The sequence below is a fragment of the Pleurodeles waltl genome, chromosome 1_1, assembly GCF_031143425.1.
Source record: "Pleurodeles waltl isolate 20211129_DDA chromosome 1_1, aPleWal1.hap1.20221129, whole genome shotgun sequence".
Lineage (NCBI taxonomy): Eukaryota > Metazoa > Chordata > Amphibia > Caudata > Salamandridae > Pleurodeles > Pleurodeles waltl.
The window spans coordinates 523,950,832-523,965,586 of NC_090436.1; the positions used below are offsets into that span (position 1 = coordinate 523,950,832).

The 14,755-nt window shown below is 44.2% G+C and overlaps 1 protein-coding gene across 2 annotated transcripts in view; it reads right to left on the reverse strand.

The window, feature by feature from the left end:
• Nucleotides 1–14,755, reverse strand: part of KIAA0825 (KIAA0825 ortholog) — a 2,111,807-nt gene that overhangs the window by 1,410,622 nt on the left and 686,430 nt on the right. For both annotated transcript variants that reach the window (XM_069225418.1, XM_069225426.1), the window contains exon 10: nucleotides 9,263–9,413. In XM_069225418.1, the coding sequence (XP_069081519.1) occupies nucleotides 9,263–9,413 (151 nt within the window). The remainder of the gene's footprint in view (nucleotides 1–9,262; nucleotides 9,414–14,755) is intronic.

Here is a 14,755-nt window from a genome sequence, read left to right on the forward strand (position 1 = left end):
GTATGTGAGACAGTGATAATCGGGGTATCCGTAAATTAGTGCCAAAACACCATCGTTGGTGGCACCATGTCGTAGTTTGACTCTTGCTCTAGGCAAGACTACTGGTTTAAAGATGACAGTACTTATGTTTGTAGGTGACTATCTGATTACTACAACAAATTGCAACTGTCATCCCAACCCTCTGGGCTCACAAGCGGCACCTCACCAAAACCCAAACAGTAAAAGGTGATTTGTGGCAGCCTTTTCGCATGGACTGAGTGTGACATCTCAGGGAGTGTTGTGGTTAAACAGAGATTACCCCTTTCTCACATAAACACCATGTCTCTATCAAACACAGGCAATGAAGAAGATGCTGTTAAGTTTCAATAGGTTTTGTTTAGCAAAACTGCAATCTATGATAAGTTGCATGGGCTACAATGATTAGGATAATGAACAGTGCAAGAAACAGAATGGCAAAGACAAGAGTCTTTAATACAAAGACACCCACGATCTTGCAAGAACATGTAATGACATGATATGTGAAATATGTTCTAATACCCTAGCATAATGACCCTAACCTCTAACCTAAAAGCGAGCTAGGTATGTTAAACCTAATCTGCCAATGCCATGTCTGTGAGAAAAGCCCCCCAACCCTTGTTACCTTGGAATGAGGTCTCTAGCTCAGACTCTGTTGGAACACGAAGACTGGATCAGCGTCAAGGCGACGTGCAGCATCGATAGGAGCTAAGGCATCTAGTCGGAATCCCTCTGACTATCTGTTTAAGTTAGGAGTATTTATACAGATATGCTTAAACCACTGATGTAGGTCTGTTCCCAAACAATAGATAACAAGACATGCTTGGGACGGTAATTTATATAAACAATTCCCTCAGAAGTGTGAAGAGGGAAAGTACCTAATGTGAACACCTACAGTTTGTTTATCTTAGTCGCTTGATATTGATGCCTTAGCGCGGCTGCACTGATAACGCAAAACTAAAACAAGGGCCTAACTAAAAACAAGGGAGCCATCTTAAAAGATTCAATTAAATAAATGCGCTAAAACAGAGCACGCTAAGTAGGGTAAAAGTCACTAGATGATGGGGCATGAGTCTGCAAGCCAAAGGCTAAGCTAACTCCTGTATCCCATTAAAACAAACTAGGATTCACTATAATAATTTGAACTGAACAGAGGATCGGTTGCTACACAGACAACTTTATGGGAAGCCTTCAAGGCATACATTAGGGGTGTCTGCATAGCTAAACATTCTGGGGTATTGCAAGACCAGCGCTGCAGTTTGGCCCGTGTCAAGGCTGTACTTGCAGACTTAGATGAGGCAACACTCTGACAAACTACTTGCTCCCAAATGCATAAACGCGCCACTTTAATGGATGCATGACAGGTCGCGTGACCTGGCAGAACGCGAGGCAAGCTACTTGGGGAAATATGCTTGAGCCCGTCGGTACGGGGAGGGCGAGAGACCAGGCCACACACTGGTGCAAAAGCCTATATAACCTAAGGCGATGGGCAGGTGGCACCCAAGCTACAGACACAGCAGAAATACAGACTGAACTACTCAGTTTCTACACATGCTTGTATACCTCGCACCATGGTGAGGAGGGCCATGGTGAGGAACCCCCCGCGATGGCACGCTACCTTGATGAGGTGGCTATGGTGTGGTTGTCTACGGCCCAACATACAATTCCTTAGTGAACCATTCACCACTGTGGAAATAATTCTTACCATAGAGACATTGAATGGCTCTAAGGCCCCTGGCCTTGATGGCTTCAATGGGGCCTTTTACTAGACTATTAAACATATTTAATGCCACAGTGCCTTGCCATGTATTCTGAAGCACTTGAGGCAAAAGTGCTCCCACCCTGTTCTGCGTGAGGCAGTAATCACCTTCCTTCTTAAACCCGGGAAGGACCCCCATCTATGTAGCTCATACAGGCCCCTGTCCTTACTTAATGTTGACAATAAGATACTAGCTAAACTACTGGCCTCATACCTTTCCCTGCTGATGGACCAAATTATATCCCCTGCCCAATCCGGTTCATCCCACATCGCTCTACATTCTTGAATCTTTGAACAGTCATTGCCGTACTAAACAGGATCTCTCCAACTACACCTGCTGTGGTAGCACTTCTTGATCCTGATAAAGCCTTTGACTCCCTAGAGTGGTCTTTCCACCACAGTTCTCTGCGTAAGTTGGGGCTCCCATGAGGCCTCACTCCGCTGATTATAGTCTTATAATCACAACCGACCGATTGAATTAAAGCCAACAGTACATTGTATCCCTCCTTTGCTTCTAACAGAGGGACTAGACAAGACTGTTCATTGTCCCCATTACCCTTTGTTATAGCAATGGATCCCCTTGTGCGCCACTTGCAAGAGAAACAAGTTCACAGAGGGCTGCAATCCAGCATTGGGCCATTGTTAATTTCCCTATATGCGGATGATATCCTGCTATTCTTACGACACCCTGCAGATAACCTAGCTCCAGTCCTACATGAAATAACCCGATACGAGGAATACTCTGGCCTACATATCAACTGGGTGAAATCCGAATTGTTCCCAATAACAGTCACAACTTCTCCGGTGGAGTGCGACTTCCCACTAATGTGGTGTAATGAACAGGTTTGTTGTCTCGGCATTCACTTACACCATGACAAAGAACAAGTAGTGCGATTTAACTATGGCCGTGCAGTGGAGAAACTGGCATCGCAGGTGGACAGTTGGATTAGCCTCCCTCTCTACATGGCAGGCTGCATCGCCATCATTAAAATGGCAGTGCTCCGCCAATTTCGTTCTTTATTTTTAAATGTACCCATACCACTTGCTAACTCCTTCTTTGTGATCCTTTGAAGTTTCTTAGTACAACTTATAAGGGCAGGCAAGCAGCCTTGTGTCTTTTAGGATGTTTTAATTTTACCATACGAGTGCGGTGGAGTCAATATCCCACATTTCCAGATGTTCTATTTGGCACCACAGTGCCATTACGGGCATCATTGGTGCCAAACTTATGGACTCCTCCCTAACGCCATTCCTGAAAAAGACTTAGCAGCTCCGACCTCTCTGCAGTCTCTCCTTCCACTGGTCATACCGTTGGACCCCACAGACATACAGACCGATTCCAACACCTGTTGGGGATGGCGCAAACTTGCTTGCCTCCGTAACCAGGGCACACTTTACTCACCTGCAATATCCTTGGCCAATAACCCTTTGCTTCCGATCGCTCAGAAATGCTGAGTCCAACGCACATTGGCTACATTTGAACTCCACACACTAGGGGACTTGTTCCCAGATGGTCCGGTGTTTTCCTGTACAGAGGGAGAGGGCCTCATTGATGCAATCTATACAGATTACTTCCTACTTAGACGCTTAGAGAGCGCACTATGTGCACTGCTCCTGTCCTACCCACTAGCCGCTGAGGATTTCACACCACCTATCATTAATGACACCGCGGGTACCAAACCCACTTCCATAATTTATCATGCTTGCATGGACTTATTGCCTACTCACAACTTGGAGATACACTGACAAAATGACCTAGTACAACCTCTACCTGACAAAGTATGGTACACATGCTGTGTGAAAACATGATCGGTGTACCTTAATCACCACCATAAACTCATCCATTTTATGATACTCCACAGGGCTTACAACACATCTGCTGCATTAGCACGTATTGACCCCACCCGCCCTTCAACTGCTCAAAATGTAACACCCTCGCAGCAGACTTCCTACACCTGACATAGATCTGTAGCATTGCAGCGTCTTATTGGCGAGAAGTATTTGAGCGCCTTTCATTAATGATTGGAGCCACGATCTGACCCATTCCTCTCCTTGGCTGCTGAGTTATGTAAATTATATCCAAAAATCTTTCAGATGTTTTGTTGTCATGGGCCTACTACTTGCTAAGCGTGAAATTGCCCTGCATTATCGTACTAAGAATCCACTCATGACCAAGCTATGGCTAAAAAGACTAATATATATCTTTTTTGCTGTACCCTCTAAATTATTAGAACAGATGATGGACGAACAACTCCAAGAACATGTGGAGCCCATGGTCTGCAACATTCTTCACAGACCAGTTTACAGTTAGGTTTGGGAACAGAGTTGAAAGTTGCATCTCTTTTTCACATGGACTATGCATGGTTGTTGCTGTCTGACTTTTCTAGGTCTCTCAGCTGCCTTTGACACTGTCAATTATCAGATTATCCTATGCTGCTTGCTGATCTCTATCTTAGTGACACATGGGACACCAAAGGCAAGATTCTAGCACTGGCATTTTGTATGTAGCTCTAGGCATAAGCAGGTATCCATGACATATGTGAGGCTCCTGTGACTCCCACAAAAAGTACTGCTCTAGTGTAATGGAGGTCATTATTAACATATTGGCAGTACCCACTGCATAGTTGAAATAATTGAGTCCCGTCATTTGCCTGGCACACCATGAAAATACTTGAATATTTAATGAGCGCACTTTCAGTCGCAATGGCTTTTGAGCAAATATATGAAAAACATGTGCTTTAAAATGAACTATTTGACTAGATGTTTTTTAAAAAAAATAATGAAGGAGAAAGTGCCCTTCAACCCCCCAAACCCTCATAGAAGAACGCTATGGCCGAAATGGCCTGTTATTCAATTGGGAATTTTCTGGTGGGCTGGGGCTCTTGAAGACCTGTTTTGAAAACTCAAGGCCACTCCTGGAGCCTCTACCACTTTCCCCATCTTCCTGAGGTTAATTACAGCAGGCAGGGTCAGCTTTAGAGCTGGTGGTGTGACAGTGTTTTTGGCACCCCATGACAACCTCCTCGGATTCCCTCCCTACCACCCGGCAAATGTGCCCCTCATCCCTCCAGAGCCCCCCTTTCACATACATGAATTTGTTTTAAAGCGCTCGTAAAAGCTGGCTTTATTAATCCATCCAGGTAACTGCATAAAATATAGTTCTGTTCTTTGCAGCAGGCTTTTTAACCTTCTATGCCACTTTAGGGGGAGTCAAAGCTGCCAGTAGACAAAACTCCCCTCTCTCTCCCTAGCAGGAACATTAGTCACAAGAGATATCTTGACATTTTAATTGCTTCCTGGATGCAAAAGGTACTTTTCAGCAGGTGCTTTTAAATTGCAAGTTTCTAAGTTATTACTAAACACCGCGCCCCCCCTGTGGTAAGCGCCCCCCAATTCAGGTCAGCACCCAGTGTGGCAGCACCACTCGCACCGTCCTAAAGCCAGCCCTGGCAGCAGGCATAGGGAGGCTTTAAGAAAGAAAAAAAAGGGAGGGAGGAAGGGGGAAGGAAGGGAGGCAGAAGGCAGAAATAAAGCAATAGAGAGAGAGTGATCAGATATATAGGTGAGAGAAAGAGAGAGACTGGATGAATGGATGGAAAGGGTTAGATTGCCTGAGGAGACAAAGGGAATGGGGCTGGTTTGAACATTTTTATCCAGGGCTACTTTTGGTTCCCCAGTCTGGCCCTGCTTCTCTCTCTGGAATTCAGGGCAAGTATCATGCCACTTGCAAAGATCACCAGCCATCACTATCCACCTGCTCATTTGAATCAGCTCAGTAGACGGCTCACCCCTCAATTTATTTATTTTTTTATCCCTACATGTCACCGCCAGCTCTCTGTTGCATGAGATGTGAATCTACTTTGACATATGTAGAATATATTATATGTGTTAGTGAGAGGTTCTTAGTTCTCTGCTAAATATATTCCTTTGACCCTCACTCTTATAAACTTATGAAAGAATGAAAAATGACTTTAGTTACCACTCATCTACAAAGAAGTCAATAAAAAGGACAGCAGTCTTGGCCTACCTGAGTGGATCCTTGGAGTCATGACTCAAACAGAAATGTTTAATCTATATAAATTATTTGTACTAAGTTTAAACCCAGACAAAATATGAAACAAAAATGTCAGGTGAATCTGAGATCAGAATGCATTCACACAATATCCCAGGAATAGCAAAGTCAAACATTTGTCTAAAAAATGTTACCATCTCTACCCTAAACTAGCTTTCTATCTGCTCATAGGTTATTATGCACTCTTCTGAACTTACTTAGATCAGGGCTTCTTTCCACTCACACATGTTGCTACATCCAAGATGAGAAAACAGACCTTCCTTACCTGACCTTAAAACCCAAACCACAACAATCCATTCTTTTTGGTCCAAAGAGTCTAAATTGTTTTACAAATTTGCTTCTTTTCTACTTCACTATAGTCTGTTAGGAGTCCATGCTATTTTAAGACACTTTGAACATGGACAGCAGAGATGGCCTTCTCCTAGACTTATTTTTCATCATGGCTCGAAACATTACTAATTAGCTGGAGAAATGTAGGTCAGGTCACAGTTCATGCTTAGTAGACCTGGCAATATTATACATAGTAATCAAATAAAGTCTTAAAGCACTTCGATCGAATATGCAAAATACCACTCTGAAGCACTTGAGATGTTTCCCCTCAGACAAGCAACCCTCACTGATTCTCCTTTTGTACTGTGGTAATTGTTCTGACATGAACCAACATGATAGGTCAATATTTGGACTAATGTTAGAGTGTGATTATGTGTCTGTGTACGCACCATATGTTAAGCAGTAAAAATGCCTTCACCACTGATCTATACGGTTGTCTGTTCAATGGTTACCTTATGGACGGTTTACTAAATGATGCAATTTCTAATACAGATATTTGAAATAAAAACATACATAGAGTAAGTTTCAATCCTGAGTCTGTCACCACATTCACTTGCATTCCTGCTGCAAGATAAATTTTCTTCAGACTTTTCTTTCCCTCCTAAAACACTCTGAGTACCTACCAAGGATTCATTTTGTTCATTAAGCAAGTCCATTTTGGCTAAATTGTTGCAATATCTGGCCCTATAGCCTCTCGTATCCCAGATTAGCTATACCATTTTGATTGTGATATGCGCTCAAATACAGAAAAGTATCTGATGTTCCTAGACCTATATCATATTTTACTTTTATTCCGAAACGTCGTTCAAGCACCTATATTAGCCACACTGGGGGATGGGATTGGAGCTGACCACTGGAATTGGTAAATGGTGCAGTCCGGGTACTGTTTGGACTATGTTGGGTTTCTTGGGCTACTCAGGTTGGCTGGAGTATATAGGATGACATCTTGAGGGGTAGCCACCATTTTGTTAATGGTGACCCGGTAGTGAGTTAGCTAGGTAGAAGGTTTTTCCTGTCCCCTCCCATCCTCTATTAGTTTTATTTTGGGCAGGCTGTTATGAGCTCATTATATTCCCAATACTGCTTTGTTGCAACAGGTGTGCAGGAATTTTTCTGTTTGTATTTTAGGGCAACGCTTGAGGCAGGTGCACGCAGTTGGAGGGAAAGTTAGCTTGTTTTTCACAAGTCTGTGGTAGTAGATAGTGGCAGGCCAGGCTAGAAAGGGAAAGTTAGGTAGCATCATGACCTGACGAGAAAGGAAGTGGAAAGTTTGGTTTATAAATTATGTTTGTTAGAGGTTAACAGGTATACAAAACTTACATAGCTCATGTTTTAATATAGAGAGCACAGAGCAACATTGAGGAAGACAATATCATGGTATTGCTGGGCGAGGGGAGGTATTTTAGGGGAGGTGGGTGGGGAGATAGGTTTTACTGCATGATTAGTGAGGTGGTAGATTTGAGGAATACAGGGAATACAGCAAACGGCCGATAGCTCTAGAATGGGACACTGTCCTAGAAAAACTTAACATACAGGACAGTGAGGAAGAAAGGACTCACTAGGACATCACAAGGTTTATCCACTGACATTAGACCTGCACCAATGCCCCACCATATAACCTGTAACATTACACCTAATGGGTGATGTGCCCGCATCTGTTCTAAGGTCCCAGGTAGCATTTTCTGACTACTTAGTAATTGGTACACTCTACACGAATAGGTCGCTTAAATTACCAGTCTGTTTCCCTATGCCTATTATATTCCTTATGCAGTAGAACTCCCCATGTCCCTACAAAGGATACACATGTATGTCAGGCTGTTGTTAGGAGGCAGGGTGGGTTAACAGGTTTACTGTTGTGTTTACATATGTATTTTCTATCTATTCAGGACAATACTGTATATTCTATAGTATGTTACTGCTTAGCTCAGGCCACGAGCCATGACACTATTACCACCTGCATTCAATCACACGCCTCACATCCTTATGTAACTGAAAAATGTAAAACGCAATAAAGTTTAGGTTTAAAAAAAAAAAAAGTGAGGTGGTAGATTTATAAGGCAAAGGACTAGGTTGTATAACTGTTTTGTGCAACTGTGTCAATAAAGCGACCTTTTACTCACAACCATTGGCAGTGGTCATTGATGCACCCCCTCTTCCCCAATTACCTATGTGCTACACCGTGGATGACCCTTTTCCCGTTTACTTAACCCCTGCCTTCTCCTTGAAAAATTACACGGTGTATCCCCTCTTGCTGTCAATTACAACACTAGGCACAGCATATTCTACTCTTTTTAACATTTCCAATATTTACTGCAGGCAGGGATTAAAGCAGTAACTTGATTCCCTTTTGAATCACGATAAGAAATCATAGTACGATTAATCCTCAGGCAGCGGACCTGCATTGTGCTGTTATGAAACTCTTGCAGAAGAGTAAGGGGCTTGTTCCTCATTGGAGCTCCTTGACTGGGCAAAATGAGGGATAAGACCAAAAAGGAAATAAAAAAGAAGGGAAAAAGTAAAAGCAGAAAAGAAAAAGGAAAGCGGGTGATGTTTCAGAGCAACAATATAAAAACAATTCTTAAGTAAACCCTTTTCTTGCCCCAATCACTTGCAATTTGAAAGCATTTATAAGCTGGCTTGGGATGGTACTGGGTAATATACCAATATGGCCACTCATTTATACTCGCTTCCTGGAATAGCAAACTCCTAGACTCAGGTAATTATTTCAATAAATACTCTACCCACAGACAATGATTGTTAAAACAACATCATTCTAGATTCACCCCGGACTCTAACGTTAGAAGTGCGGATGTTATTGTGGGTTTAGAGCCTCAGGTATCAAAGGGTTTCGCCCACTCTTTGTCTATGGGGAAAGGACATTAATACGGTATTTGGCACATCACTCGCAAAGGCCTGTATTTCAGATGCACTAATGAAAAGGCTTAAAGAGGTCTGTATCCGCTGTCCAGGCCCCAGCCAGCACCATGTGCAGGTATGCCGAGATTATGTTTCGGATTAGTCTCGTCGAAGACAGGCCGTAAAACACGTTTGTATAAAAGGGAGTGATAGTAAACTTAGCCTCGCACCTCGTAAAAGGCTTTCCTGTCCTCCCAGTGGTGGCTTTCGGCATCCTGCAGAACACTCGTTGCACAAACTGTAACGCAGTAATTCGTAATGTGAGACCGGAGCGCGCTGATGAATTCTTGATATCTCTGGACGGGCACCAGGAACAGAGACCTGCACCGAAGGAAGGATCAAAGAGACACAGGTTAAGAGCCGGGGCAGTAGGAGGTAACTAGCCTCAACGCCACAAGTGGTTCTCATTACTGGGTATCAATCATGCACTTCCTCTCGCTTCTAGAGATCATACCTACAGTCACTTACAACCAGAACAAACCACAAACGCGCTGCTTTCGTGTCCCAGGTTGTTTGCAAGAATGCATCTGCTCGTGAAGCTGGGTTGTGTCATCAACGCACGAACTATAAAAGCTAGAAGAAGCTGTTTAGTGTATGTCTTCATAAACAAAGTGGGATGCGATGCGATGCACACGCACATTTCCATCAATATCTTCCCACAGCCCACAGTTTTGAATGTTTATAACTTCTAGGAACTTGGCGGTTTTCTGAAAAACATGGTTGTGACATTTCTATAGAAATAGGTTCTGTTGATCTCCAAATAACACATGATATTGATAGTCCTATATGTTCAACTAAAATATTTAATTTAAGATATAAATCAATACAATGGTTGAAGAGGAAACTATAGTAATAGGATTTGTTCAAATACTGAACCAACCTTGACCGATTGGGTGCGCTAGAAATGTCCAGAAAGGAAACAAAAGCAGTGAGCTGAGTAGTTTGCTTAAACAAGAGACAATGTGAAGTTAAATGTACCGTTGTAACGAGCTCTTGGTCTTTACTGTTCTGTATAGTGTCTCAAATGAACAAGGTTGGATTCCATTTTCACCATTCTCTACTCTGTCCGTGCTTTCAAGTTCTACCATCTCATCACTAGTTCCCAGAGGATCGGCTGCACCTCCCCTTAAACATCTTACCCATGTAGCCCTCCAGTCAAATAGTTATACTAATAAATGACTCATTATTACCAACCCAACCATAACGCTCTGTAAAAAGAAAAGCCGAACTGAACTCAAACGTGCACCATCATTGAAAAAATAACTTATTTTCTGCAAAACATTTTTTTAACTGTGTGAATTAATTTTTCCCTTGAATATGGCTCGGGAAAACGTCGACCTTACAGTCACAGAAAGAGCAGACAGTACCATTACTTATTACTTATTGCATAATGTGCATAATTCACATTTCGGCGACCTAATTTCCACACTAATAACCCAAATTCCACGACAGGGGCTTACAGCACTCCCATCCTATCACTTTTTACCATATCATCACAGGTCTTTTATGTTCAAGGTGGTCTGTTATCTGGAGATTCAGACAACTTAATTAGCATCGCTGCCCATTCAGCAAAGTCGTCCATTACTTTTTTATCTCTTCAAATTTTTGATATGCTGTTCATCAGCTAGACCCGAAATCAGTCCTGTCCCTGCCCCCCATTGGAACAGTCCAGCCCGAACTGCCAGGCCAGGCCCTCCCTGGACTGCAAATAAGCATCCTTGGCCCGGTTTCAGGGTATCACCCTTCATCAGCCAGGCTAGCTTGAATTCAATGGCACAGTGAGTCTGCGACTCACATCTGGGCATACCTGGAGTATTTAGGGCAGTTCAGGGAGTACCTGGCCTGACAGTTTGGGCTGCACTGTTGCGATGGGAAGAAAGGTCGAGACTGAAATGTAAATGGCTGGGTCCAAACTGGGGTAGCATGGTGGGCAAAAAAAGATGGACTGGGATGCGGCCCGAGCAATTGCCAGTGGCTGACATTAATTTGAGCATTCAGTCTATCACCTTGTTTTTGCATTCGCTGACCTACGTCCGCTGGGTCTACCCAGACGTGGGTCCCAGGCTCACTGTGCCTCTGGATTCAAGCTAGCTTGGCTGATGAGGGGTGATGCCCCAAAGCTGGTTTCAGGATGCTTTTTTCTGGTCCAGGGAGGACCTGGCATGGCAGTTCAGCTCGAAGGTTCCCATGGGCAGCAGGGTCGAGACTGATTGGCATATGGCTGGGTCCAAATTGGGCTGACATGGTGGGTAAAAAATAATGGATTGGGATGCGGCCCGACCAACTGATAGGGGCTGAGATGAATTCAAGCATTCCATCCAACACCTTGTTGTTTTTACAATCTGCATGAGACCCATGTCTGGGCACACCCATCCTACTTGGTGCGACACACACTAACAATATACAGATAAGTGATGTATGGAATGTTTGAATTAATCTCAGCCACTGGTAATCACTCTGGGGCTCCCATTGGTATAGTCTAGCACAAACTATCAGGCAAGATCCCCCAAATCCAGAGCACAGGCAACCCAGCATTGATTTCACCCTGCCTAGGACTCATCAGCCTAATACAGATTGGTTCCAATGGTACAGTGTGCACGACGTCCATGTCTGGGCATATCCTTCCCACTTGGAGTGACACACTAATGTAAAAAAAAAAGTAATGGATGGATTGCTTGAATTAATCTCAGCCATTGATAATCACTCAGGCCACATCCTAATCCACTGTTATTTTGCATACCACGCCACCTCAGTTAGCCCATGGCTGTAGTGGTCTGGGCCACTACCCCTACTGTATGCTGCAGAGAGAGGAAGAAAAATGTGAATGAAACGAAAACAGAGCAATGGATGAAGAGGGCTAGCTAAAAGTCTCTATAAGTAAGTGCATTACATATTATATTTTAGTAATAGCAAATGGTCCTGTCTGAAGTCAGACCTAAAACTGATTGAGTCCAGACCTTCAATATTTCGAGGCCCCTATATCAGGGTGTATATATAACACATGCATGATATGAAAGAACCACAACGATGGAAAGTAAGTGAGGAACAATGATCTCCTGGGTAAACTATGAAGCCTGTTTCTTCCTTCCCCTTTATCCATGAACTATCCACCAAAGCATCCTTCTTAAATTCTGTGCAAACATAGGGGGTCATTCCTACATTGGCGGGCAGCGGTCGCCGCCCGCCAAGCTCCCGCTGGGCTGGCGGGCGACCGCCAGAAGGCCGCCCGCCAGCCCAGCGGGAAACCCCCTTCCACGAGGATGCCAGCTCCGAATGGAGCCGGCGGAGTCGAAGGGGTGCGACGGGTGCAGTGGCACCCGTCGCGATTTTCAGTGTCTGCTTTGCAGACACTGAAAATCTTAGTGGGGCCCTGTTAGGGGGCCCCTGCAGTGCCCATGCCACAGGGCAGGGGCCCCAGGGGCCCCACGACACCCGTTACCGCCATCCTGTTCCTGGCGGTGAAAACCGCCAGGAACAGGATGGCGGTAAGGGGGTCGGAATCCCCATGGCGGCGATGGAGGATTCCCTGGGCCAGGGGTAAACCGGCGGGAAACCGCCGGTTGCCCTTTTCTGACCGCGGCTGTAAGAATGGCCAAGGAAGCACCGCCAGCCTGTTGGCGGTGCTTCCGTCATTTTAGCCCTGGCGGTCGCCGACCGCCAGGGTTAGAATGACACCCATAGTATCTGAGCACAACACAGCACACAGAACAAAAGAGAAGATGAAGCAAGATAAGGAGGCACAAGACTCTTGACTTCAACAAGCAAAGCAATAGGGGAAGCTCACAATTAAGGATAATTTGAATACTAAAGAGAATTCATTATAGCTCATCATTTTTTCTCAACATTGCCGGTAAATTAGCAAGACTGGAGTCTATGATGATACAATTGGTATTAAACTTCATTACTCCATGCAGTTCCATTATAGCTTCCACAGATCTGAAAGATGGATCATTTCTGGCCTCAGAGACCTCCATTTCAGGCCATAGATTTTTCACTTAGGGTCTAGGATTAATCATTAGATTTGACTTTAAGGACACTTGTTAACATTGTGCCACACATAGCTGTTATTACATTTCCAAGCTTTCCATTTTTTTTTATAAACAACGTCATTGAATGTTGGCAACATAAATGGCCATACCACTTCCATTCATTACTGGTCATTGGGATATGAAATCAAAACTGACGCATTCCGCACAGTCAACAATACAAAGACAGTAGAAGCACATTCAGGAAAGCACACCCAGCTAGAAATTACAGCAAAGACCCAAGTCCAAAATGATCCCACAATTTGCTTCAGATTTTACTGTGATTTTAGGGCAGCTCATGGCTTCATACACTGATTTTTCTTGCTGACCTCACCAATCCACTCCATGTCGTCATTAGGATGGTGGGACAGGGGATTTCTAGCTGCGTGTGATGTCCCTATTAACAACCATGGTGGCCACTCAAATAAATGCTTTATCCACATTTGTGCCTCCTATTCCTTCAAAGGTTCCCAAAAGTATATCCAACCTACCACTACCCCCTTCCAATAACGCATTATAGGGGGGACCATCCCAGACCATATGATAGAAGTGTACAGGGGCACATGGACATTTAAAACATGTTGGGTTAGGGAGGAGGTGTGCCCTATGGAGATGACTGGGGGTCTGATAAGCATAATGAAGATAGTATGTTTGCACCAGCAGCAGTCTAGATGAGATTGTGATGGTACAGGAGCCATCCTGGCATCTCAACAATCATCATCATCATCTAGCTGCCCCACCCAAACCTGCTCATTGGGTCTGTAGTCTTGTAAATGTGTCAGGGGCATGAGCAATAAGAGAGAGGTAAATTCTAAAGATTCTTACTTTTGATAGGGGGGATGAACTCAGGGAGTGGTGTACTTGGGGGGATGTGAGCCCGCAACACGTGTCTAAGTTGGAGATATTTATGAAATTGTGTGGCTGACAGGGCATAGACCGATTGGCGCTTTTGAAAAAAACCAGAATTGAGTAGTAGACCATACGTCACCCAGCAACTAAATGTCAATGGTGTCCAAGTGAGTAAATCCTTCCAGGCCAGACATTTCACACAGTCACCATCCTCTCCATAGGGGGGTTTGGAGAGTAAGGCCCTCATTATGACAATGGCAGTAAAACCCACTTACCGGCATGCTGACTGCCGCCACATACCATCACCGCAGCGGATATCTGTTCACCATATTATGACACACACACCAATCCGTCACTATTCAGCCACCAACACAAATCCGCCACACCAAAGGTCAGTGATAAACTGGCGGTATCAAACCCCACACCGTTACGCCAAAAGAACAACGCCCAACACATTATGATCCACGAATCACCACGGCAGACATTCAACGGCGGTAAACCATTGGTGGTACATACCGCTGCGCTCAAAATACACACACTAAAACAAAATACCACTACATTGGTCAATTTAAATAACACACACCTGACACCCATACACACACTACACCCACACCACTATAAAACACACACCCACATTACCCACAACCCTTTACCATTATAAACAATTGCCACCAGAGAGAGACAGCAATACCACAGACAAGACCAGAGCCACACATCACCATCACCTATACACCACCAACACACCTCACAACACACACCCCAACACATCACCCTACATACCCTCACCCC